We start from the raw sequence: 27,746 nt of genomic DNA, 5'->3' as shown, positions 1-27,746 counted from the left end.
AAGAGGTGTTAATTGAGTGATGGATGCACAAAAATCAAGAATACAACTCAACAGTTAAATCAAATTAAAGCAAGACTCCAGATGATTACAGTGGACTTTGGATCAAACCCTATGGGGAGTTAGGAGGTAATATACATTGCAACAAATCAAAAAATGCTTCTCCTTCCCTGATTTTCCTATTCACAAATGTACCAAATGAGTTTTCTTTTCCTAATATAGTTGTGTTCTGCCAAACTGCAGCTTTCAGTAAAAAAAGTCAGAAATATCAATGATATCTGAACTGTTATTAGGAGTAATTAATGTTAAAGATAATAGTAACTTATTCTTAGCAGACAATATGTGTGTACCTGAGCAATATTTAACTTTAAAACATTTCTGGAGGTTATCCATGAAGACATTTGTTTAAAAACCCTCTACCAAGATGGTTTTGGAAGTCAGTAAAACAGGTAATAATATTGCATATGGAGGCCAGAAGTTCACCAGTCTGGGCATGACTAGCTGCGTACACTCAAATTATTACAAAACCAATGAATTTTCTTGTTTCCCATTCTGCTATTATTTTGGAGAGTACCTTCATTTACCTGCACTCCAAAGGACATGTTTCCTTCCCTTTACCAATATGGGCTGGTAGCTAGCTGTTCAGAAACAAGGTGATTGCCTTGTGAAGGGTGGTAAAAACAGAAATTTGGAGACGTAGTCATGCTGACTTGTCAGGGAAATTTCACAGGGAATCCTAACATGAAGGTGAAATAAATCCTGAGGGCAGACATTGAGTGGGAAATTAGAATGGCTGACTTCTATTGCTGCCTAAGGCTGAGACATAAACACATCTGTTAAATCATGAGAGGCAATGTTATGGACAATTTTGAAATCTTCAGTAATAAATAAGCAATATGGTTTATGCTTTCAGAATATGAAATTGAGAGATCATTTTTCCTGAGAATGAAGTGTGTCCTAGCCAAGAGGAATGCAGGATTGACATGCAGTGGCTACAAGGTAATGTATATAAGTTTGTGCTGCGCCCCCCACCCCTGCCTCCAAGTATTCAACAAGCAACAAGTTTATTTATTTAGGGTTTTTTTACATATGTGTAGCTGAAAGCAAAGTCTGTGATGGAAAGAATCAGAACAGATGCAACAAACGCCACTGCTGATTGCAGTTTCCCTTAGTAATGCAAGTCTAGACTCTCTCACAGTGAGTTGGAATTTGCTTTGTGGCACATTCCCGCATCCTGATCCCTGATCTTCCAGACTGGGGAATTGGCTGGAGCACAGCCATGGAGGTGCAAGGAGAGCACACAGCTAGGTCTCATTCCCCTGTGGAACTGGAGGCAGGTGAGGCAGGAACCCAGACACAGTAACTTGGAAGTCTTCCCACATCCCTCTGCCTTGGTGTTACCGTGCTCTGGCTGAGCAGCCCCCCAGTTGCACAAGTCACCTCATTGGCCTGACCAGAATTGCCTCAACATTATGAGGTCTCAACATATGAGACCATAATGTTACCCTAAACAATCATTACTATCAAGTCAGGGTTGAATTGTACTAAACCACCAAGTCTGTTTATGAATCTTATAATTTATATTAATTTTCTATTTATTACATGAAATCAGAAGCCACAGCAAATGCTGAGATTCTATAATAATACCTGCCATTCAGGTAGTTCTTATTTTCAGCTCTACAGTGTGCATTTGCTGCTCTTTGAGCTACACAGTATAATTCTATCACTTAAACATCAGGAGAGAAGGGTACTTCACATACAGTCTGGTGAGGATTCATTTTGTCTGAGTCATGCAAAAACAAAAAGAAAAGCATGCAAGAGAAGCAGAGCTCTTTTAAGGAATGTGTTCAAGGTCCAGACATATATCTGTCTATTTACACTGCTATCTACCTGGTTAGACTGATAATTCTTAATTACATGGAACCCTGTTTGCTCAGCTGCTTCCCAGCAAAAATGGTTCTGTCCCAAAGCTGAATCTGAAATCAGGTAAAAGAGTAGAGCTTGTAGTGGTGTACGGTTTTTTTCCTCCCCATTTATGACTGCTAATCAGAGGGATCACCTTCTTTCTTTTGCTCACTGTTGAAAGTTTATGCAGTGAAACATTTAAGGATGTATTCAGCTAGAGAGATGATGGCCTAAATTTATTCTCTTTGATTATACTTAGAGTCAGGACTTAATAGTTTTGAAAATATCACCTGATTAGCTGAAGCGAAGGAAAAACTCATTAATCAAATAGTATGGGAATTAGTACGATCTGCTGAGAGATCTTAAATAAGTTTTCCTTGCTACTGTACTTTTGCTAAACGTACTATCACTTGGTGATTGGAGAGGAGGAAGGAAGGTTATACAGGAGGAACCTGTTTATAGGTGACTGTTTAGTAGGTTGTTCAGGAGTACTAAATGCAGTGGAAATTAATTCCTTTCCACTGGATACAGTTAAAAGTCAAACAAATACAGAAATTAAGCTGAAGGATGTGTAGTATGTCTGCTGTTTGGACTAGAAAATTGGCAGGAGCACAAATGATTTCCAAACACCAGCACTACATTAAATAAATTTTATGTTCTGGAGTCATCCCCACTCTAGCCGACATTGTGAATTTTTACAGTCTAACACTGAAGTTAGCAATCCTGTGATTAGGAATTGTATATGGGGATTCAGGAATCTGGTCTCAAGACCCTGGGCTTGGTCACATGTCAAAAAAACATCACCTGAACTTGACTGGAGAACTTAAAACTCATTTCTAGTGCATTTACATATACAGCAGTTAATCTTTATAAATGTGATGCATTAATCTCCACTGGACTTTTAAAGTGTCTGTTTTTCATCAGAATAATAACTCATTAAAATGTAAATGTTTATATATACCTCTGTGTGTGAGTGTGAGAGAGAGAGGGTAATTTAAAAAAGCAACTTCCAGATTTTTTGATTAATGGACAGGAATTCTGATTGTACCTACAAGAAATCTGTATCAAAGAGAGTTTAAACTATTAACTAGAAAGCAGTCTAGATAGTCCCCAAAGAGTATGTGCTTTAATACTGGATTAATCATGTTGGCAGTAAACACAACAACTGCATTTACTGTGTTTTAATCTCTGTTTATAAATTAACCACACTTCTGAAGCCTTAACAGACTATGTAATATTTTGTGTTATAAGTGTGTATTGCTTTATAACCTCATTGAAACTGGGTGGTTAGCTGACTTGCAGCCTTTTCCATTGCCATCAGATATTGAGTGTGTTTTCTTCTCATGCCAGGTGATCCATTGCAGTGGCTATTTGAAGATACGGCAGTATATGCTAGATATGTCTTTGTATGATTCCTGTTACCAAATCGTTGGACTGGTGGCTGTAGGTCAATCTTTACCTCCCAGCGCAATCACTGAGATCAAACTTCACAGTAACATGTTTATGTTCAGAGCAAGTTTGGACTTAAAATTAATATTCCTAGATTCCAGGTAAGCAGCTATTTCATTTCTAGCATAAAATGTTTTCAAAGTCAAGTGTTATCATAAGTTACAGTGGTTTCCAAACAGATCAAAATATCTGTGAAAGAATAAAGCAATCCAAAATAGATCTGGAACACAAAGACCATATGGGTCTTCAAAGCCCTTCGGGTAGCTGGATAGATCATACTTTGTCTTGAATGCCAACATATAAGAGCCTGTACCGTTTAACCTATAGTTACCTACAGTTTCAGAGAGTCAACTAAAGCTGCCTTGCTGTGAGTAATTGGCAGATGAGCGGCAGTACATTTTTTACCTTAAAGGACATAAATTTTAACATACAAAGCTAGTGAAAGGAATGAGGATGTACCACCATCCATAATTTAAAAAACCCACAACTGAAACACTGAGGTCAAATGACTTGCTGGGGTCATCCAGAAAGCTTTTGACAGAGTAGTAAGAAAACATAGTCTTCTGCACTTTAGTGTAATGCCTTAACAATGAAACCGGCCCTCCTAATGGGGTTGTTAGAATGAAAATGAATTCAATTTGCTACTACATGAAAACACAGCCTTCTTAAACAAAACTTGGGAAAACGGCTATTGCTGAGGAAAGAGAACCCTGCCTCCACTCTCAGCTGATACACTCACATACCAGTTAAGAAGAGAAGAGCACAAAACCAGAACTGAAGGAGTTCTTTTAGTATACAATAATACTTTGCACAGTGCACTTCAAGATACTTTGAGGGGAAAAGCCCAATTCCCAGACAGTATAACAGATTTTACTATTGTCAAGATGATCATTCTTCTAAAATCCCTGCATGCGGAGCAGTATGTCACATACTCTCTCATTTTCCTGGCATGCTGGATTTGCAAGGAGCAAAAATGATATTCATGTGTAGCAGTGAAAAAGTGTCTGTATGGAAGACAGCGGGGAAGTTTTGCATGGCAGGTCAACCATGCAAGAACATGCTGTTTTTCCATGCTAAGTCAGTGAGATAGTGGGCCATCAGCTGCTAAAATACAAAGAACTAGTTGTTTCTGGAATCCTTCCTTTTTTTTTTTTTTTTTTTTTTTTTTTTTTTTTTTTTTGGCATGCTTTACTTAATGTAACAGCTACAAAGAAGCACAAGGGGTTTAGCAACATGTCTTTGCATGTGGAAAAACGGAAATGATGTGCCTAAGAGGAACTGCCTGGAGACATAAGTGTCTTCAAAGGAGACAGTATAACCAGAGGTGTTGACAGGAGCACAGATAGAACCAGTACTGTTGCATAGCTGTGTTTACCAACGAGCAGATGAGTGTCCTCCACTCACAGGACAATCAGGGGTATTAAGCATTACCAAAGCCCTTTGCTCTCCCAGCTGAGCAAACCAAATTATATTTGCTCAGAGCAGGGACATACTAGGAATAAGACAAAACTGTTTTCAGGCTTGTTTCTGGTATCCATACAAGGAAAAGTGTTGCTAGATCTTTAGAGGTAACAGTCCCAGCAGACAGGCCAGTATGAAAGCGGTAGGAAGCAGCAGTTAAATAAGCCTTTCTAGGCACTTGATACAATGTAAAACACACAAGAGTTCATTTATCAAGGTCAGTGGAAAAAAGAGACGGTTACTTACCTCCAAAGTGATCTGCTGTTTCTGATTTTCGTACTGCAGCCTATGCATCCATTGCTATGTGGTTTATAAAGGCTTTAAAGAACTCTAGAGGGCAGAACTGATCATTGGGGCAAGCTCTGTTTCCTTCTGTGTGCCCTGTGACATGCAAAGAACAATCTTCAGAGCCCCGGGGTCCCTACAGTGGCTTATTGAGGGTTTGGGTTTGTGTTAAGGAAGTCCAGTAGCTGAGTTTATTTCCAGATTCAAACTTTTCAAAAGTTTGGTTGTCCTCGTAACTGTTAATGATGTTTTTTTGGCCCATGGGAAGACCAGCTTCAAAGGGAGGCTGCAACTCCAGAAAAATTAATACCTGGCTTAGGTTTGTGGCATTTTGTTTGGTTTTGGATTAGCTGTTTCTGTACTGACCAGTTAAGTGGGCAGGACGAAACTGCCACCCTTGTTTTAATTGCACTGAAGTCAGAAGGAGCACTGAAACCTGAACAGGATTTTTCACCAGTATTTCACCATGCTGATAGGCTTAAGTGAGAATTTGGGCCCCTAGATTTGTAAGCCAGGAGGGACAGCACACAGTGCCAAGAAGAAACAAGCATATATTCACATATCCTCCTGCAGAAAGAGACCACATGTGCTCATTCCATGTTGGCAATCCCTGACGGAGGAAAAGGCATGCAGGATTTTCCCAGATGAAGGCATAGCTAGGGAAGGTATGGATGTATTTGTACTGTATTTATAATAAATCACACCACAAAGGCTTTTTTTTTGGTTTGTTTTTCTGATTTTCTTCAGAAGGATCCCGCCCCCCCCCCAACACTCTCTCTCAAGTAGAATGTAAAGTCCCCAGTCTGTGGGGTCCACATGATTGCTTAGCATTAGGGTAAGAGTAAAGAAGATGCATAAGTTACAAAAGAAAAAAAAAAGTAATCAAAGTTTACATTATCTGCAACCCCCAATGACACATCTTGCTTGAGACCCCTGTATTAATTTCTGTAGATACTACTGTGTTACTCTCTGATACAGTGTATCCTCATTAGTGTTTAAGCTCAGACCAGAAGCATCCTTTTGAAGTGAATGTCCTGACTGTCCCCACTCATTGCACTGCAGTTCATGTCACGAAGAGGCCTTAGGCATGTGAACTGGATTACTCCTGGATGAATCTAAACTGGAAGACAACCTCCAAGAGCATGTCTAAGGCACTCCAACTATTATAAAGCTGCCAGTCCACAGGCCTAGATTAGAGCTAGTTCCAAGTTAAAGTCCCAAAATTTAAATATGCAGATGCATCTGCTGCTGCAGAAGTAGATCCTCAGCAGTAACAATTTTACTCTACAGATTGCCTGCTAATGGACTGTGTTGCTTGTTCATGTAGATGTGCCTTTGTATGGTACCTCTGTTCTGCCTTTTTAGGTGATGAAAGCCTAGGACAGCATAAAACACCCCCAGCAACACTAGGTAAACAAGCCACATCATTATGGCTGAGTTGCACAATGTACTTTAAGGATTTTTGTTCTCAAGCAACAGTGCTAAATAAACAAAAGTCCATTTTGAACCATGAAGTTTGACTCTTCAGGTCTGACGCAGTGTAAGTCTGACCAGTGTAGTCAGGTTCTTTAACATCTGCAGAGATGCTGCTGTTTCAAATTTGTTCCATTATTCTACTCATCATCACGTGAGGATATTTTTCTGAAGTATAGCTTCAGCCTTCCTTTTCTTAGCTTGTGATCTTCATAGCTCCTTCTCTTTCCATGTTCTCAGCTGGAATAAGCTCCTGCTTCCTTCTTCTATTAGGTGTTAGCCTGAATTTATTTATAGACCATGATCACAGCTTCTATGGACTGACATACATGCTACACTTGTACGTTTGTACAAGCAAATGACAATGTGTCATCAGTCCACAAGACCAGTTTTATTGTTTTGTAAAAGGCTCCTCAACCGGATCTTTGTGCAAAGGATCATGCATTGGCAGTGGCAAAAGCCAAAGTGGAAATAAGTAAAAGAACTCTTTTTCCTGCCTGTGTGTAAGGCTGGCCAGGAAATAGCTGCACCTTGCTTTGGCTGGGTTGAGAGGGTTTATTTTCTTATAAAGATGAAGATTCTGTTTCCAAAACTAACATTTTGTCCTGCAGTACTTAGGCACCTGATTTGTTGGCACAGTCAAATGTTAGGTTAATGAAACTGAATATTCCTAGAGATTTTGCTTATTATGGAATCTTCCTTTTCCAGGGTGACTGAATTAACTGGATATGAGCCCCAAGATCTGATAGAAAAAACCCTCTACCACCATGTTCATGGCTGTGATGTGTTCCATTTGCGATATGCTCATCATCTGTGTAAGTAAAAAGAATGCTAGACTGAAACTTATTAGGTAGAGTGAGAAGTTTTGCAGACAACAGGCGCTATGCTGGCAAGTAGAGAAAGCTTTCCAAATCTTGACTGGAGCTAGATTTTCAAAAGTGCTTGGCTATCACTTAAGGAAACCATTAGTTCTGCAAATAAGCTAGATACTCAATATCCTGTGCTTCTGAAAAAACCATATCTGACCACTTTTATCTTTCTACTTAAAGGATCTAGGCTCTTTTGAAAATTTGGACTTGATTCTGGGTGGTGAACACTTGAAGGAAAAAAACCAAAAGAGCAAGTGAGTGAGTGAGGGGGGAAAATCTGAACTTTACTAGCCTCTGTTGTTAAAAGAAAAATTATGCAATAGCTCCCCATTCCTCTGAAATATGTTAGTAATAATCATCCCATGTTTGAAGTGAATGCAGACCCAAAAGATCCTTAGATGAATGTTCATTAATAGCATGTGGATGAGGTTTGGAGAATGGAGTGTCAGGAAAAAAAATTACACATTTAATAATTCCCCATCTGCCAACAGAGACACTAATCATATCTTCAAACATCTGGATTTGGGAAGTAGTTCATTCAGTAGCACATTAATTTGAGAAGCAAATTGAGGGAATAGCTGAACTCTGGATTTGGCTCAGTCTGCCGCAGTCCATACGATGCAAAGATGACATCCAAAAACCAATGTCAGTGAATTTTTTTCCAGATTTCTCCTGTGGGCTGAAAGCAGCCAGAGTCAAATCCTTCTCTTAGGCTTCCTGAAGGAGAAAGCAGTCAGTTCTTCACCTTAATATGAGCTATTCATGAGGATCTGGAATATAAAGGAGGATGTAACTGCATTTGGCAAGTCAGTGCTGAAATTCCAAGTGCTGAATGCTGATGGCAGTGTGTGCTACACCTGGAAGAGCAGAAACTGATCTTCACAGCAAGTTCATATTTACTAAAACACCATTGCATATTCTGGGCCATTCCAAACTAAAAACTAGAATGACCAGGGTACATGGTAATGTCCTGTCGGGGGCATCCTCTTTGTAGTGTTAACATCTGCATCTGGATGTGACTGTTGACCTATACAAAATATCACTCATTATTTTCACAAGACTATTTGAAATACCTATGTCAACCAGTATGGAGATGATTCCATTATAGCCACAATCATCTCTGGAAAACAGTTTTCCATTTTAGAGCAGAGCAATGGATAATTCTGTGTGAGTGGTAAAAGACTTGTACTTTGGCTGCCAGTTTCATCTATGTATACTGGAGTTTTAAATAAACAGACAAATCATGTTTGCTGAATAACTCCCCCCCGCTCCTCCCACAAGAAAAAAAACCTCAAACAAACAGAATAACTAAAAGCAGTTCTCTAGATACTGTATCTGAATTACGAAGATTAATTATTGTAAAGTTTAAAACCAGAAAAAAATGCAAGACATATATACATAGAAATTTATGAAAGTTTCAAAGCAAATAAATGCCATGAAACAAAAAATAAGGGCTTACGCTTGGGCAACAGTGGGAACAGTGCAGAATCATGGTTAGAATACCAAGTAATAGGAATTATTAAAACAGATGTAAAGTGTACAAACTTCCTCTGGGGAGCACTGTTATAACTCCCCCACCATCCATCAGTAAATGTCTTAGGAACATGAACAGTAAAAGGTTGGCAAGTTTGACATAGCATAAAGCAATCTGGTGATTAAGTGTCATCTGATGAAAAAATCTGGAGAGAAACATCTTACACCTAATAAGGGTATTAAGAAAAAAAAGTAAAGAAAAAAAAAAAAGGCAGCCCTAAACTAGGGTAACAAATTGCTTTTTCAAAGAGGAAAAAAAATTCCCCAGCTGAAGATCTAAAGCAACTGAACTTTAAGTTAGGCAGCACAGAGAACAAAACAAAGGAAAACAGTGAGGAGAACAAGTTAGAAGGGATATAACAAGAACATCCGACTATGAGGAAAATGTAGATGTGAATATTTGCCTAAGGTGTGCTGGCAGCAAACAGTGTTTCCTGTTTTAAACATTTGATTAGCTTCCAGCTATATGAAGAAGCTTCTGGCATTTGAACTAGTGTTATTTATTTCTATATCACCATCAATATACACACTGTTTGCTCTGCAACTGGGGAAATATGGCCACACAAATAATGAGTTGCTGCCTAAGGATCTTGCATTCTGAAAGACAGGATGAAGAAGCTGTTCCAGTACAGACAAAATATTCCACTGTTCCAGTATAGACAAAATATTTTTCTGGCCTCAGAGAAATCACTTCATTTGTACCATCATCTCTCCGTGAGAAGGATTTTGTGCATCCCACATGTTGTAACATCATTGCTCTTCCCACATAAACTTTTACAAGAGTCATATCTCTGTGCCTTGGCAAGGAAAGCCCCAGCCCCAGCTGATGTCATCACCAGTTTTGCTGCTTCCCGGAAGTCAACCTATGTGTTTATAATTTACACTCTGTCCATGGCATTGAGTCTACTTTTGCTGCCCCAGCAATCAAGCCTTCTGGCAGAGCTGTACTATTTTTTAAGAGGGCAAAAGAACTGTAGAGTCTGCTAGAGCACAATCCACTGACCATGCTGCTCAAGGGCTGGACCAATGACATGCCAGGTTGTGTGCGTCAGGGAAGCTAAAACAATAACTGCTGCGAGCGTGGAACCAAGAAGTCCATTTCTCTTAGTGGTATCCTTAAGTGCAGGCTAGGAACTCCAGCCACATGTCCGTGAGTCTGCTGGAGCCTTTTAAAATAGCCATCTATGACAGACTAAAAGGACCAGCCCAGCCAGCCCAGTGCCTTTTTCAGCTTGCCTGCTAAACCAGGAGGGAACCACAACAGCGGAACACCCAGTTAAAAATGGCACATCTAAGAGCTAAGGCTAAAGCCACTGAATCCTCCCTGTTTGATTGCAGCGGAGGCCACCAAGAAGTCTGAGACTGCACAGATTGTCTTGGTAGTGGATTTACCTCACTCCCATTTCTGAGGTTTCCCAATCAGCATCAAACAGGGTAATTTAACACAGGGCCAAATGGAAATTGACCTCATTTACTGTATCGGAAGCACAGTTACTGTCCCCTAGCCAAGGTCAGACTTTCCCCAGATTGCTAAAAATGCAGGAGACACGGAGTCCTCCCCCATCCCAGGAGAAATATTGGTTTATCCATATAATTAGGAAGGAAAGCTGAACACTATAGTCCTCAGTGGTTTTCACATCTTTTAAAATACTGTCTTAACTGGAGAGCTAAAACAGGGATTTCAAAAAAAATGAGTGAGAGAGAGAGAAAGTCAAAACTAGTCCCAAAGCACACAGAAGAACTTTGTTATAGCTAGTGATCCATTACAGCATTAATTTCTGTTTTGGAAGACTGAGTAGCAAGGCATTTTGAATTCAAGGAAAACGTGACCATTAAGATAGCAGGAAGACTTAGTTCTGAAAAGCCTAGACCACATTACAAAAAATATCTGTTAGATGATCTAGGCCAAAATGTAACCATCATTTCCTAGAACTGGACCATTTGGATTGTGGAACACAAAGAAACATAGTGACTCCATGGAATATAGCTGATTATTAACAAATATTTTTAGAACACCCCCATTTGCATCGTTATGCTGAATCTTTGAGTAGCAGCTACAAGACATTTACCTTGGAGCGATATGTTGCACTTAAAGAGTACACATGCCTTTATATTTTGTAGGTGTGTTTACATACTTACGCACTTATTCCTCAAGATTTATTAAATATCTGTACATATGCACACCTGCACCCCATAGTAGAAATGTAGGCATGAAAAGTACACCAGCAAGTATGAGGCAAAAAGCTGATATCTAAGAGAGACTTCAAACTCTAGATAGCAGTGGCTTGGTGTCAGCGAGGGTGGGTTTTTGAATGTCCTGCAAGATGTTGTTGTTTATCTTGCTGCTTTCTGAACAAATGGATACCATATCCTGTAATGGAAGGAGAACTGACACTTTCAGAAAGACCTGCCTATACCCATTTTGTAAGAGCCTGATTTTCTTAGGGAGATTAAGTGGATTTGAAGAAAATTTTAAACATGTTGTGATGTGTGCAGATAGATTGGAGAGTAAGCAGTCCAGAGAGATGACCTATATGCTGCAGACTTAGAGGACTGTTTAGCAAGAACAAGAACTCTTGCTCTTCTATTTCTGTCAGTCTTACCTTGGGCTATTCACATTATTCACATTATTGCGGTCTCTGATTACTATTGAAATTACAAACCCCTATTCCTCCAAGTAACAACTGAACAAAAAAAGCCAACCCCAGTGGTGATTGATAACCGTATAGTTAATTACCAAACAGTAAACAACCCCCCAAAGATTATGCACTCTTTAGTTCCCAATTTAATATTGTATGTCCTCCCTGTCAGAAAAATCTTCTATGAATACTAATTACAAGGTCATATATTTTCTTTTCAAGTGGTCATTTGCCCTACTAGAGTTGGCTGAAAGAAAAAGCTGTTGTTCGATTTCCTTATTAATGTATCTGCTTCTGCACCAAGCATGTACAGTGAGAGAACAAAATTACAGTGAACTTTGCTACTAAGTTCAGTCTAGTACAAGCCCTACATTTGCAAGCAGTAATTCCATTTCTTAATCATGTATCATATAAAGGAATTGCTGCTATTGATCACTTTTTTTGGACATTGTTTGTGTAGCAAGCTCAGTCCCTTATTTCCTAATTTAAAAGAAATAACTGATTGTACAGAAAAGTAAGAAGATGGAGTTTCCTAGAGGAATGTTCCAGGGTCACACAACAGAAGAACCACCTTTGAAGGCTGGGCATTACCTTCTAGTGAATCATTAGATAAATTATTGGCACTGAACCAGAAATATCTGTGGGTAGATTAAATATTTAGAGATGCTGCACAACTCCTAATATAGCATAGCCTTACGCCAAAATATCTTTGTTCAGAGAATCCAAACTGGTGTATAGAGGATTACATTTCTAGTGAAATCTATCAGGCAACTGATTCACCTCTCTGTCCTTGTCTTTATTTGTGTGCTTAAGAACCAAATAGCAGTTTAATTTTACCCTTTTAAATCATTCTTCACAATATAGAGCTTACAGAGGAAAAAGCATTATAGCATAAAATACATTGCAAAATACACAATAATCAATCAAGCTATGAATGACAAAAGTGCTTCCAAACACGTTGGAAAAATTCAAGCTAGTTGTGTCGGCTTCAAAATACTTCTGCTGCCTTGAACTTTTCTTTTTCAGTTAGAAGATTAGAAACAGTAAGTGTTTTTGCAGAATGTAAGCATAAGAGAGCAGGGTGAACTGGAAAATAAGGAAGACAAACCTTAATAGTTTGCAACATACTATTTGTAAACAATAACGTGACCTTGTGAAACTATGTAAAGGGGCAGGACAGATACCTTTGCAGGGGAGCTATTTAAAGTTTGGTGGGAGAAGAAGGAGGTTTAAGGGAGGGGAAGGAGGGAGAAAAGTCCCTGCCTTGCAAATAAATCTCTCCAGGAAGTGGTCACAAGTCCAAGCAATGCAAAATGCTTTTCTTTATTGCATTCACAGTGCTGGTGAAAGGCCAAGTCACAACCAAGTACTATCGACTACTGTCCAAGCATGGAGGCTGGGTTTGGGTACAGAGCTACGCTACTATTGTGCATAACAGCCGTTCATCACGGCCTCACTGCATAGTGAGTGTCAATTATGTCCTTACGTAAGTCAAAATACTTTGTACCATTACGTGTTATCAGTAATCGATTCATTTTGCGTGTTATCAGTAATTGATTCATTACTAATTAAATCCTTTAAGGTTGCTTTACTTGTGTCTTCCAGTATCATTCTGGTGTTGCATGTTACAGCCACTTTTCTCTACTCATATCCTTCCTCTTTTAGTTATGTTGAGCTGAAAATAGCTAGTATTCCTGATGATTACCTTGTACACTACATGCTTGAATGTAATACCACTTGTAGCCATTTGTGTTAGACCTGGACCCCAGTTCTGTAATTGGCATCAGAACTGTGCTGGGGCTGTCCAGACACAGTGAAAGCCACTGCTACCCAGAAGAGATCACAGTGTGAATTTGGGAGACGGAGACATGGTAGGAAGCATTATTCCTTTCAGGGGCGGGTGAATCACCAAGGATTCCCTCACTTGCCTTGGGTTGCACAGACACTCAGGGCAAGACTACATTCTCACAATGGCAAGTCGCTCCCACTGAGCTGGTGAATGTACAGCGGTTTGGACCTGCAGTTTATGAATTCTAGTTCAAGTCGTGAAGGCATTACAAAATTCCTATCTTGATATAAACCTGAGAGAGACAGAAATCTATATTGAATAAGAAGGATAAATAATAGTGAAACAGACTGTGACTGAAGAGACTATCGGGGGGGGAGGGATAGTGGGCACCCTTTGTGTTGAATAGTGTAAAAAAGCAGGGAACTATACACTCTTTTATCTAGACTGGTCCATTTTGTATCCGACTTGAAAGTAAGATGTGTTTGCATGATGTGTGTGGTAGGATCATGTGTGTTTGCATATTACAATGTTGTCTCTGATATCTGACTTTGCGGAGTTAAAGTGGATGAGTTGAGAAACCATAGGGTGTTTCCTTAAACTACCTGAAGCAGGTACTCAGCTCTAGACACGCTGGCTAATGCTGCCCTCATTCCTGTACAGATGTGACAGCCAGCAGCATGAGGGAAGGACTCAGTCTTGCAACCTGCTTGAGTCCCATGAGTCGGGGCAAGTGATTTGAGTGAAAAGGAGGACACTGTGCCAGGGATATATACAGCATATTCTTGGAGTTGAATTTACTTCCAGGTTACTCACCATCAAAAAGTGATGGAAATGAGTTCTAGATAGAAATTGAGAGAGAAGTAGGTTTTTTTCTAGTTATCCTTTCAAAAATATGCTCCACTGTTGCTACTGACAAAACCAGGGGAGACCATTTAATCATCAGAACTGTATCAACTGATGTTTCAAAATATGATCCATAGTCTGATCTTGATCTTTTAGCCTCTTTTGTACAAAAATCTGCCCTGTCTGTGGGGCAGATAAAACTGAAGATAACAGAGCAGAAATGTAAGTAAGTCTAGAGACTGTTAGAAAAACTACACTGCCGCTCCCGCGGTCTAGCTACAAGCCAATTGTGCTGACAGGAGAGGAACATGGCTCCTTTTCCTTTCCTCGGGCATAATTGTGACAGCCAAGGCAGAGACCAATTCCTCGTTGAGGAGGAGACAGATGAATTGATCTGTGTCTTTCTATCAGCTGACATGACTGATTCCAAACTGCAGGGTGCCACGGATTGCTGAGAAGAAGTTGGCAGAGCTTAGCTTCAGAGAGTGGGGATACTTAGTACAGATGTTAATGCGGTTCCCAGTGGAACGTTTGTGATAGACTTGCGTGGGGACGGGATCAGACCATAAAATTCACTGCCTGCTGACATCCCCAGACTTGCACTGCAGACTCAGTGAAAATCTTGGAAGAATGAAAATGAAAACATTGTGAAAGCTAACATGTATTTTCAAAGCAGCTATTTTGGATTTGTGTGGTATGTTTGAGTATGTAATTTATTGGACTGTTCTTTTGCAGAGATATTGAGTATAAGGAACTTCAGTTGTCACTGGACCAGGTTACCATTTCTAAGTCACAGTTTTCATGCAGAAACTCAGTATCTACCTCGCAGGAAACAAGGAAAATAGTAAAACCCAAAAGTAATAAAATGAAGGCAAAACTCAGAACAACGCCTTACCCACAACAGGTAATTTTTTCAGCAATATTTATTTAAGAATTGTTATCATAGAGTGCTTGGGACAGGACAGAGATCATCCAGAACTGAACTTACTGTAAGACTGACTATAGTATGCTCTGCTGCAGGAACTCCCTTGCAGGCCGGAATACAATTAGACCTTTTTGTTCTTGGGGTGGACAGCACAAGTAGTACAAACCAACTCTGGCGAGGGATGCAAACACAAAAACCTTTGGATATGAAGTATGTAAAGTACTTCAAAAACAGTGTGCTTTCTTGGTAAAAAGAAGAAAAACAATTACTAAGAATAGCTGTGTTGTGAAAATTTGCGCTCGTGTAGAATGCACCTCAGTCACTGTTGATATGCAGAATTCTTAATGTCACATAGGTATTAGCAGTTTCCTTATGCTGGAGAATGCATCATAAGAATGAATCCTAGCAAACAGAGCATTGGAGTGGGATTTGGAATATCTCTTGCTGTCACTGGGTAAACTAGAACCAGGTGTGAAGGGAAACTATGGAGACTATCCATAAAACTGAGTTGGTGAGACTGACACCCACCATGAGACATTCTGAGACTTTGCAATGAATATTGCTGGAAGGGGCTACTGTTACCTTAAAACAGCAGTGAATGCAGCTAGCACATATACTGCGTGCAAAACAGTGAGACCCCAAAAAGCCTTTGGAGTCTGGAGAGGAGGGTGGGAGACAGTGGTAAGAGGAGCTGATGCAAAGGACAGATTTTGTCTTCCTACCATTCTAAAGCTTGACAAGCCAACATACGCAAAATCATATTCGTGGTCTGCTACTCCACTTATCAGTGACTTCCAGTGCTTTGCAGCAAACTTCTGCCCTCTGGTATTTACAACTGCCTACACTTACTAGCTAAAATCCAACTGGCAAAATTATCAAATAAACCTTTAACATTAGGATGACAAAATAGGTTTTTGCTCCCATGTTAAGTGAAGGTAAAGTTACCATGAAGACAAAGAACTTTAAATGCACTGGTCCCTTTAGCCAGTGAGATTGCAGTTCAGGGAGGCCCAGCTCTGGGCGCCTGTATGATATGTTATGTGGTTTCATATAAAAGTTAGTCATTTAACTCTCTTCCCCCCCCCTTTTTTTTTTTCTTTCCCCCAGCAATACAGCTCATTCCAAACAGACAAACTGGAATGCAGCCAGGTGGGAAACTGGCGATCCAGCCCTGCAGTGAATGCTGCCACCATTCAAGAACAAAACTTCCATTCAGAAAACAGTGAACTTTTATATGCCCCGTCATATAGCTTGCCTTTTTCGTACCATTATGGACACTTCCCTGTAGATTCTCATGTCTTCAGTAGCAAAAAGCAAATGCTGCCTTCAAAGTTTGGGCAGTCTCAAGGAGCACCTTGTGAAGTGGCTCGATTTTTCTTGAGTACGCTGCAGACAAATGGAGAATGCCAGTGGCATTATGCCAACTCCTTGGTACCCAACAGCCAGTCACCATCCAAAAATCTTCCTGATCAACCAGTGAACATCATCCGACATAATCTTGCACAGAGTTATGAAGGTGGGTGTCACTTTAAAAAAAAGAAAAAAAGGAAAAGCAAAGCTGTGGGGTGTCTGGGAAAGATTTGTAATTGTAGTTTGAAAACAGGGATTACAAGGTGTTTAGGAAATACAGAAAATCAGAAACAGTGAAGTGTAACAACCACTATGTTTATAGTATTTACATGTTCATCCCTTGTCCCATTACCATCAGCACTTGTTTAGGAATATTATCAAAGCATCTGTTGCAAAAATGTATTCATCAGAATCACTTTTAGAACAGGGCAGAGATACCACCTCCTTTAACACTGTTTACCTTCATGTTTTGCACTATCAGAGTTATTTAGTGGAATTGCTCAGGTAAGTCATTGCTGAAGTCAGAAACAAATGTACTTCAGCTCACATACAGAAATTAAAATAAACGTGATCTATTTCCATAAAAATTGAAGGTTGTCCTTTCTGAGTGTGAAGCCATTCTGAATGTCTTTACCTTACAGTTACTACAGTGAATGAGTAAATGAAATGCACTGTCTTCTGCTTTATTTGAAAATATCTCCAGTGCTCCTCCCCAATCAACAGCATTATCTCTCTGTACAGGTGGTCAGCTCAAACACTTTGAGGAAAGCACTGAAGACATTGACATCTCTGAGGTGGCAACCTATAAGAAATAACCTTGCAAAGCTATAAAGTAACTAAATGTAAACAAGCTCAAGATACACTCTAATACTTAGATCTCATATACATCACACCTATCTGCATACACCATTTTGATTAGTTAAAAATCACTGATGAAGACTGACTGGTTGACATACTTTTATAAAGTTAGATGGAAACACTCCTTTGTTTTAGCTTCATCGAGGATGGGACAGAGGAAGCAGTAGTGGAAATTTAAAATAAAAGAGCTAGAAAAGATAGGCTCAAGATTCTTGAGTACCAGAAACAAGCATTTATTCACTTAGGGACATAACATTAGAAATCCTAGTTCTGAAGGGAATATCTGCAGGTGTTAAAAGCTGAGCTTGCTACATCAGACAGAAGACGGTATCAGACATTGAATGTGTCTCCCACAGAGAAGCAAATAACTTCTGCCCAGGGTTTTGTCCTTCATAGGACTATTTGACCTCACCTAGCTGATTGACTTCACCTAGTTGACTGCAGCATTTTATTTTACGGTTCTATGTTTACGTTGAAAATGAGCAAGACTGAAGCTCTTCTTACAGTCTAGTGCAGGTTAAGTGCTTTTTCTGAGCTCATGCACCTCTAATGTGCTGGCTTTCTTCTGTTGCTATTGTGGACTGGGTGTGAAAAGGAGTAGCTTTAGACCAAAAATAAGAAATGTTTTTGTCCTTTCTAAAGATGCTGTATCTTTGTGGAAAAGAAAAATCCCTACATCTTTTGAGGATAAGTATAAGGATTGAAGTAAGTCCTGCAGATCCCCAGTAAGTCTGGAGGAACAAAGCTATTCTAGGTGTCCAGAAGTCAGCCCAGCTTTTCTTCTCTGCTTCCAGACTAACAGATGCTGTGAGACTGACTGAGAAAGTAGATCCACCCCTTGCTGGTCTGAGGGTGCCATCAGATACACTGAGAATGGATGTGGAAAGAACAGCCTGTTCAGAGAACAGTCTGTAAAATTGATTGTGGCCATAACATTTGCCAGAAAAGCCCAGTAAGCATAGCAGCAGACAAGCAATTTACCATCAGTCGGTTGATATGGGCAGATAACTTCTAGTAAATATATTGTCAGAAGGATTCCACAGGAATACTGTTAAATATGTTAGGGTAAAAAAATATCTCTACAAAAAATTGCAAGCAACTGCTGGTATTTTTAAATTTCATCATGCATGCATACCTTCACCATTTCCTCATGAACAGGAAAATGGAGCTGTGATACCAGCAGTTCTTTCTTCTGTTTCTACCTCTACTTAAGATTTTGTTGCTTAAGTTGGAATATGTGGGTTCTCTTTTAAGCACAGATGTATTTTAATGGATGTTTAGCTATTGGGCATTTCATTAAAACTGACTTGGTACAATTAATTCTCTGCAAAAGCACTTACAGTTGTACTATTTAGGAAGGAAAAAAGATTATGGTCAAACTCAGGCCTTGTCAGAGATCATTGCTTGAATTCACACACAGTGTTATAAAGGGGGAAAGAAAAACATAACCTCCACTGCAAAGAAGATTTATATCTAATTGTTCCAGAGTTTGTTTCCTCCTGAGGTAGAATTAGCCCTGTTGTACTTTTGCTGAGGCTGGTGGCAGAAGAGAAATCTGAATCTTTGGAAGCAACTTTTTTCTTTGAATTGAAAGGGGCATCTGATCTTCCTTACATTGTCAACTGCTGCTTTTTCCAGTAGTTCACTGAAAAACTGACAGCCAGTAAGCTTCAAAGCAGAGAGGATCTGCTTAGCGTCATTATCTTCAATCCAAAGGCAATGCCAAATATGACATCTGGCAACCGGGTTGGATGCAAGGGCTATTCCACATCACATCCATAGAAGCATCTGCCAAAATGCCGTAGGCCAGAGACATTTTTCTCTATGGAAAATAGCTTCTTTTGGAGAGATCAGAGATTTTAAGATGATCATGCCAAGCCATCAAAGCTCTGGAAAAGCACGTAGCAGATAAAACTGCCTGCCAATCAGATGCTGCTGCCTCAGAATCTGGTTTTGAAGCTTCTTCCACTTTTTTCCAGCTGTCCTAGTCATCAGAAAAGAAACTCACTTCAGAGAAGGCAACCATATTCTTAGTCAGGGAAGTTTCCTTTGTACACTTGAATGGATACATTACTACTGTGAGTACCACAGTACCCACTTCTCATTAAGTTATGCTGTTGCCCAATCTGTACTATCTGTGTGAAGCTTAGTGTCACTAATTATGCCAAAACTCAGGAAATGATGAAGAGTATTAAGAAAATCTGTGAAAAAGCTCTGATCTATCTTCCTTCCCCAAACCAACTCCCCAGTTTTAGCCTGTGACTACCGGAAGAAACACATGACATCTTCTTTGAAAAGTGTATTCCACTAGGACAAAGAGGTCTTGAAGATCATGTTGTCTTACTATTGTTTTTGGAGGGACAATAATGCAGAACATAGTAATTACAACATCACCTCATGCCTCAGATGATTTGCAGTTAGTGTCTTCAACAAAACTCAGAGCAATTGAGTAATTGCTCCTCTTCTCTGAAGGTCCTCTTGTACAAAGGATTAGGAAACATACTGAAACATCATGGGCTACATGTCAACATTCAAGTGTTGGCATATTGTCTTTTCAAAACATGTAGTGTCAGGAGTACACTCTTAGATTAGTGGAGATCAGAAAGCCCAAGAAAGATTATGCAAGACAAAGCATGCATGAAGAGGGCTTCAGCTGTGCCCTAAAAAACAGACAGGATGCAAAACTCTGCTGATAAGGACTGCACACCTTTGTATGAAGGTCAATGCTGAGTACCAGTCTTCCTTTACTTTAACCTGGTTCCAAGACGCCTGCCTTTCATTTTTACTGAAGTAGACAGGGGCAATGGGAGAACGAGGAGCAGCTCTACCCATTAATATCTTGGTACAGAAAGGCATGTTTGTGAATTAAATAATACCTTTTCTGCAAGCATCTTTCCCTGTTGAGCACCATCTGATCTTTGACTGCACTATTTAAAGGCGAGGAGGGTATGCTCCTTGCTGCAGCACTATGACAGGGGAAAGATTCCTTTAGTATACCGAGTGATCTATGAATAGACATGTTTTAAACAAAGACCAACCCCTGCTAGAGTAGCTTTCCTGTTCCCACTTGGATAGTTGGATGCTAAATCTGAGCAGGCTGCCAGGTGATGGGGCTCTTATCTTCAGGTTTTCCCTCAACTTGCCCGAACTGTACCCTGTGTGCCAGCAGGAAAGCAGAGCTACTTGGCAAGAATTACCAGAGACATGATGCCTGAAGGACCGAGTTCACTGTTGCAGTTGTAGGCTGCTATGAATGGAGGCAGTGTAAGTAAGTATAAAGGGCCTTCTAGAAAGCTGCTATCACTCTGGTGTGATACACAACCTTGGACGTGCACTGTGTCTACCTCACTTGGCATAGCTGAGTTGCTCTGGCAGAATAGTGGTCAGGAAAGTAACCCAAATTGATGCACTGACTTCAATGGCTGTAAAGTGCTTTCAGCGCTGGGGAAGTGCAGAATGCATGGGATCCCTGTGCACCTGCTGAGGCAGGTAGTCTGGCAACTGCCCACACACCAGATGGGTGGAAGCAATCCTAGGCTGCTGCCCTTCTACAGCAATACAAAGCTGCTGGTCAGCTTTCTATTAACTTCTGTATGAAAAACTCCCCAGGAGGAGCCTGTCCCAGGGCATCCTTGTGTTTCTGTCTGCAAAGGAAGACAAAAGCAGATTTAAGTCTAGCTCCAGTAACTGTTCTGAATGTGATTGGACAAGAATGACTGTGCTTTGTTAAACTGCAGATGCAACTTGCTTAACTGTCTGGTGTAACTCCACGAATGTGCTGACAACTTTAATGGAAGCCTGCAAACAATTAACCAGACGCTTACCTTCTTCATCAACAAAAGAGATGAAAACTACGTTTGAGAAACAGGATAGAACAAAATGGATAATATCCTGTAAATCTCCCAAGTATGCAAATTACTTCTTGGTACCAAGAAGGCAGCCATCAGCCCAGCAGAATTCGAGTTTACAAAAATGAAGATAATAAGACAGGGGCCAACTGGTTGCTGTGATGCTTCAGCTTCTTAGAAGTGTGGGCTCTGAAAATGGAAAAGGACAATCTTTTGTTCCAAGATTAGAGTAGAGCCATAAACTAACAATACTCCATGCTGCAGTAAGAGACCAAACCCATCACTCCTGTGGATGTCTCAAGTGGGAAAAACACTAAAACCAGTGTACCAGATTAGTCAAACCATATTAGTTACATGTCAGTAGCTCGCAGTATGTATAGTTATTTCATAGTAAAAATGACAAACATAAAGTTAAAATCATTGTAGTAAAATTTCCAAGTTATACTCAAGCATGTGGCTGAATCCCTGTTTTGATTTGTGATCTAAGAGGGCCAGTTTTCAACAGCTGATGAGAATTCATTTTACTTAGAACTGCATATAGTTTGTACAAAATATACACATGGAAATTAAAATGAATAACTTGAAAGGTTGTTGTTTCTAGGAGGGTGGTGGGTTGATCAAGAAGAAATTGGATCCAGATTCCTGTTTAAATTCTGGTAATTATGTGGTGCAACTCCCTCTGAAATTAATGAAGCTCTGCATATAAAAAAAGGTACAATTGAGCTATTTCTGCTTCCTCTGTTATACATGAAGGCTTTGCCAGTCTACTATAGCACAGGGAATATTTAATTATTAGCAGGTACAGTTACGTCAGCAACCACTACAGGGGAACTCCAAAACTTTTAAGATGTTGAATGAAATTTTTAGAAAAACAGAAAATCCCTTTTACAAAAAGCACTTAGGTGTCCAGGGCTTTCAGTGAGCATAACACAAAATAGAGTTCAGGTTTAATTTGAGAAATTTGCTAAGTGCCTTATTTAACCTTTAACATAAAACTTTCAAATATGCCTTGGAGGAGTAGTATAACTGTCAAACTGTTCACACAAGACAGTGCAAAAAAAAAATTAGTACTTGCCTAATTTTGGCCATACTGTATAGGAATAAACCAGTGTTTTTTTCTCTTACTATTTGTAGATATGTATGTACAAAAAGGAAAAGCTGCGTAAGCCAAGCAGAAAATGATAAAAACAATTCAAATTGTTTCAAGAGTTCAACTACCATGTAGAAACTTAAGAGAAAACTAAGATTACTCAATATATTTTAGAGGAAAAGCCTGAAGAGAAATCCTAGGTTCATACTCTTTTGAAAATTTAAGAATCTAGCTTCTAATTTTCCATGCATACCCAGCTTAGTACTCCCACATTCAAACAAACATTCTCAGTATATGTTGTAAATTACATTTGTATTATACATATAGTTTTATTACATGATAGTACCTTAACAGCAGAGATACAGCATTACTCAAGAAGTATTTATGTTGCTTTTCAATAGAAGTTTTTAATATCTGATGCTAGTTTTCAAAGAGAAAATGCAAAGCCTTTAATGTAACACAATCCAGATATTACATATATCACAAATAGATATCATGAATTAGATACCAACACGTCAGTATCTAATACTACACACTCTCTTCTTTCCTTACAAGGGCACATGTCCAATACACTTCCACAGTGACAGGAAGAATAAATTCTGTTTTACTCTAATCATTGAATCATTGACATGTAATAAATGTTATCCATCCTGAAACGAGCTTACTTAAGGTCAAGGGTTTTGACAGCAGGTCACATTTCCAAATATTTCTTTGGTTTAATTTCCCCGATTTAACCATATTAATAATGACAGTGATTTACAATTATTCAGTCAAATAAACAAATGGGCATTTCACATGGAAAAGCTTTTCAGAATTGTTCACCACTGTTGGCCCTCCTGAATGGGTTGGGTTTTTTTTTTTTTTTTACTTTTCAGCACTGTCTTAAAAAGACTTATCCAAAGCCACTGAGGCAAATGGGAATGTCTCTGATGTCTTCACTGGGACTTGGATCTGGCCCAAACCAAATGGGTGTTAAAGTTCAGTCATAAAAAGTGTTAGAGTCTAACTATTATATGAGCTTATTGTCAGTAATTAACATGTCTTCTCTTTCCTGCAAGTGCCCATATCAAACAGAAGATACAGCCAAGATGCTCTGTCTGACAACTTTACAAGCTGCACAGCACCCATGCCAGGCAGCAGATACAAAGAAGAGATTTATGATTCCGGCATCATGAAACCCAACAAAATAGAAACCAGGATTCAGCCACCTCACCACCTCATTAAAGAAGAAAACAAATTAGCTTTTAACAGAGACCTACAAGAAAAAATGAGCATTAACGAAAGTTCTTTTTCTAATTCAATAACTAACTCCTTGCTGCCAAAATCAGAATGTTTCCAGTCTAAATCTATAGGACAATTAAGTCATCTCCTGCCAGTGCCCTCAGTATATGAGCAAACAAGAAGGATTTGTATGAAAGAACCCAAATATGGGCATATTAGTCACCACGCTACAAATCTAGATGAACTGGACAGTGATGATAGAATGACTGTAAAGCTTGATCATGACTCTGAAAGTGAACGTGTGATGGATGTGAGACCCTCCGGACAAGTTCCATTTGTGCTTCTAAATTATCACCATGTTTTAGCCAAACATGGTACATTTCAAACTTCATCATGTACAGCAACAGGTCATGTAGGAGAAAATTATGGATACAATTCTGAGGAAGTAAATACATTTATTTACAAAACCCAAAGCCCCTCATCAGCTTCTCCAGAAACCCACAAGGAATCTACACTACCCCATTATATTGGAACTTCTGTAATAATAGCCAATGGAAGGTGACAGTAATAGAGGAGTATTTACATTTAATTAAGAAGCCAAACTGTAATGATTTGCAAAAAGCATGAGAAAACATGGTTACATGTACTGAGCATAGCTGAAGGTCAATGAGGGACAGACTTGTGTGTTCCTGGCAAGCCATGTGTAATGGTACCTTCAAGGTCAGGAAAAAAACCCTACATCCAGCTTCCGTGCTTTGTTGTCACAGATTAAGCTCTGGTGCCACCGAGAAGACATGTTACAGATCTTATTTTTGTTATTTTATAGTATGCAACAAAATTAAATGATAGGTGTTATATGCAGAGATTTATATGAAGAACATTTTTTTCCTCAACCCCTCCTTCTCAAAATACATTCAAGATTTTTTTATCATTAACTACACACTCTAGTTTAGGTATTTTTGACAAACTGTGTGAAACCTCACATCAACTCTCCACCTACGTGTTAAAGACCCTGACAAATGAACTTTGTTTAAAGAGTGGTGATTTTTAGCATCCATAATGCAGCTGTACTAACTAAGCAGAACTCAGTTTGGAAAAAGCTTATTTATTAATTATCCAAAAGTTTTTAAACTAAATAAATCAAGCCTAAATTTGATTTATTTAACATAGATTTCAGTGTTCTGAGATTGTTACCACCACCATTTATCTTGACAAAGAATGATATGACAAATTAATACATACAAAGATACGTATTAAAGGGTTACAGGTCTTGTCATGGCAAATTGGGACAAATCCCATAGCAGGAACTAGACACTATTCCCCATAAAATGTTGTAATAAGAAAAAGAAGCTTCTAAGCTGTGTGTTTCACTAAGTATTCTGGGAGAAGGCTGTGCAGATTTTCGAACCAGCTAGTCAAAAATACATCTTAATAATAGCACCAGAAATGTTTTCTTTATAGTCAAGGGAATAATGATCATTTATGCTTTATTTTAAACTTACCAGTAGACTTCTGAAGTTTGAAACATTCACCTTTTAACACACTGAACTTCCTCAAGCATAAATCTCATTGTCAACACAAAGGTAAGATTAATATTTGACTGATTCATGCACTTCACAAATAATGTCAGTGGACAATCCGAATACGGAAAGTCAAAAGTCACTGCACAACCACAAAACCCAAAGTTGCACTTGAAGTAAAGCAGAGTTTGAGTACGTCGGGAACCGAATGCCTTGCACACATCTCAATTTGTGCTAATAAACTGTAGCAAGAGAAAGGCATACAGCAGACATTGACATTTTGTCTAGCCTATTATGAATAGATTTCCCCCCTTTTTTTACTTCTTTGTAAAGTTTACAAACAAGGAGACATATGGATCTGTGTGTGTTTAATTGATAACAGGCAGTCCACTTTGGTTTTTGACCACTTCCCCAAACATTGTGTGCTCTTGATAAAACAACGAATGACTCCCTAAATAATAGCTCTAAATACCAACAATGAAGGTTGTTGTAGATCTGAGTCAGCTATACTTCGCTGTATTTCTTGGCCCAACTCAAGGCTAATTTACACTTTTAAAACTTTCTCTCTTTTATCAGACTCTCTCTATAGAGACCTTCGCTGAAGAAAATGCTTACCTGGCTTGTGCAATATGGAAAAACAGTTGCTCATGGATTGCACCTTGTCAGATACAAATGTAATGAAATATACTTTTAAAAATTACATGTTCTCCATCTTTTATATGCAGCAATAATATTCAGTCACGTCCTTGTATGTATGAATATTTATTGCTATGACTACACAAAAATACTTTTACACCATATGTTTCAAAACAATTTTCGGTATTTTTATTGCTTCCTATTAAAGGCTTAACAGAGAAGGTTTTATTATGAATTTAAATTGATGTTGACTTGGAAGCTCACAGTTGTCTGACTTTTTCATTTGCTAAAAAAGCATGAAAAATATATTTCGTGATAAATATAACAAAAATACCTGATCAGCCATTACCAGAATACTGCCTTAAAAAAAAAAGCAGAACCAAACCAGCATATTCACTCACTCAGTATAACTGTGCTCCTTGGTTTGTCTAATGCTAGAGAAGTTAGCAAGTCTACAGAAATGTTATGAATGAATATTATTGTCATTCTGACTTCATAAATTGAAGTGATGAGACACAAGTTGGTTTTACAGTGGCTTTGGTTAATAGCCTTCCCAGCCAGCATTACTAATAAATGGGCCCAACTCCTTAGAAGATGCAATTATGCTGACTTGTATGTTAATTTTTTTAAATTAAAACCATGCCCTATAAAGGAGTAACTGACATATTGTTTGCATCATTAAAAAGAAACCTGATGCGCAACTCTCATGCTACACTTTTCTCTATACCTCATTAGTGACATTGCTGCACACAAAGTCAATCTGGTGTATTTTTCTGTTCTTGTAAGTACTTGTCACTATAAAAACATGTTTTCAGGAATGTACAAATTAGGCTTCGGTTAAAAAATGCCATTGATATTTTTCAGTAAAATACCACAAAATATTTTTCCAGCGTCTACCTTGTTATTCACACTTCCAGGCTTTATTCAATGAGCCCGAGCAGAGGAGGTGTTCCATCATTCTCCCACAGATGTTTTACAGTATGTGATATTCAGGTACATGAACTTTCCCTGTTAGGCAATAATGAATCAATTATGCATTCACATATGACAATACAGGGTAGGCTTTAGAAAAGACCTGTGATTAAAAAAGCAAATGTGTGAAACGTTTTTCCTGCCATTCCAAAATAGAAACAGCAATTGCATGTTCACATCTGGAATGTGCGTGAATTATATTGAGAGAAAAATACGACTTCTAGTCAGTTAAACTACAGATGTTCATAGCACAATCATACTGCAGAATGCGGCACAGCCACTGACAGTGGCAATGTTTTTAATAATTGGAAAAAATTGTGTCACAGAAATGGAGTATCAATTGGAATACATTATGAAAAATAACCTCATTTCTCTCTACTGTACTTGTTTGAGCCACTACAGATACCTTTGTCATGCGACTTGGTAGGATTTTAACTCTTAGGGGAGTTCAGATCTAGCAAGTAAATGATATGGAGAATAAGAGAGAGAAAGAGAGTGAGAGGGGGAATATTTTACAGAAATGTAAAGTTGGAAACGTTAATCCCATATTGAGGTCTCAAAGTTTTTATCCTATTAACAGAAACACTGCAATGTAAATAAGGTGATAAGGGAACAGACTTCTCTCCCAGTCGCAGTAGCCCTGTAATTTGAAGAAGGGTATTAAAATAATTTAATGAAATTAAGCACAGTGGACAATAGATGTAAAATTGGAGAATATATCACTGAGAGAAAGTGCAAATGAATGGGAAACCTGCCAGAATACCAGTATTTCTCTAAAAATCACAAAACAGGACACTAAGTATTTTTTCAACATTTCAGTCATACTTCAAAGAGAGAAAATTTTATTATTCCATTTTTTTCCTGAACATTAGATTTTGCTTTTTTTATATGATGCAGATAAAAGCTATTTGGCAAACGTAGGTGAAAAAGCACGCAAAACAAACAACCTATTAATGCTCAGAATTATATATGTATTCCCTAAAAATGTAAAGCATTTTTGCTTATTTATTATGTAAAACAAAACTGTTAAAGTGTTAATAAAATCCTGTAGCCAAAGGAAAAGTGAGTTGGATTTCTCTTTTA

General features: G+C 38.7%; 1 protein-coding gene across 1 annotated transcript in view; it reads left to right on the top strand.

The window, feature by feature from the left end:
• The window catches only part of SIM2 (SIM bHLH transcription factor 2), a 64,069-nt gene extending 36,344 nt beyond the window's left edge, over positions 1-27,725 (top strand). The window contains exons 6-12 of the mRNA XM_052794269.1: positions 911-996; positions 3,253-3,452; positions 7,279-7,385; positions 12,950-13,097; positions 14,979-15,147; positions 16,276-16,684; positions 23,373-27,725. Of these exons, the coding sequence (XP_052650229.1) occupies positions 911-996; positions 3,253-3,452; positions 7,279-7,385; positions 12,950-13,097; positions 14,979-15,147; positions 16,276-16,684; positions 23,373-24,097 (1,844 nt within the window). The 3' untranslated portion in view covers positions 24,098-27,725. The remainder of the gene's footprint in view (positions 1-910; positions 997-3,252; positions 3,453-7,278; positions 7,386-12,949; positions 13,098-14,978; positions 15,148-16,275; positions 16,685-23,372) is intronic.
• Positions 27,726-27,746: the final 21 nt, after the last annotated feature.

Source organism: Harpia harpyja, chromosome 8, assembly GCF_026419915.1.
Source record: "Harpia harpyja isolate bHarHar1 chromosome 8, bHarHar1 primary haplotype, whole genome shotgun sequence".
In the NCBI taxonomy this organism is placed as follows: Eukaryota; Metazoa; Chordata; class Aves; order Accipitriformes; family Accipitridae; genus Harpia; species Harpia harpyja.
The sequence above is the reverse complement of the archived record's forward strand: the minus strand, read 5'-3'. Positions and strand labels throughout refer to the sequence as shown.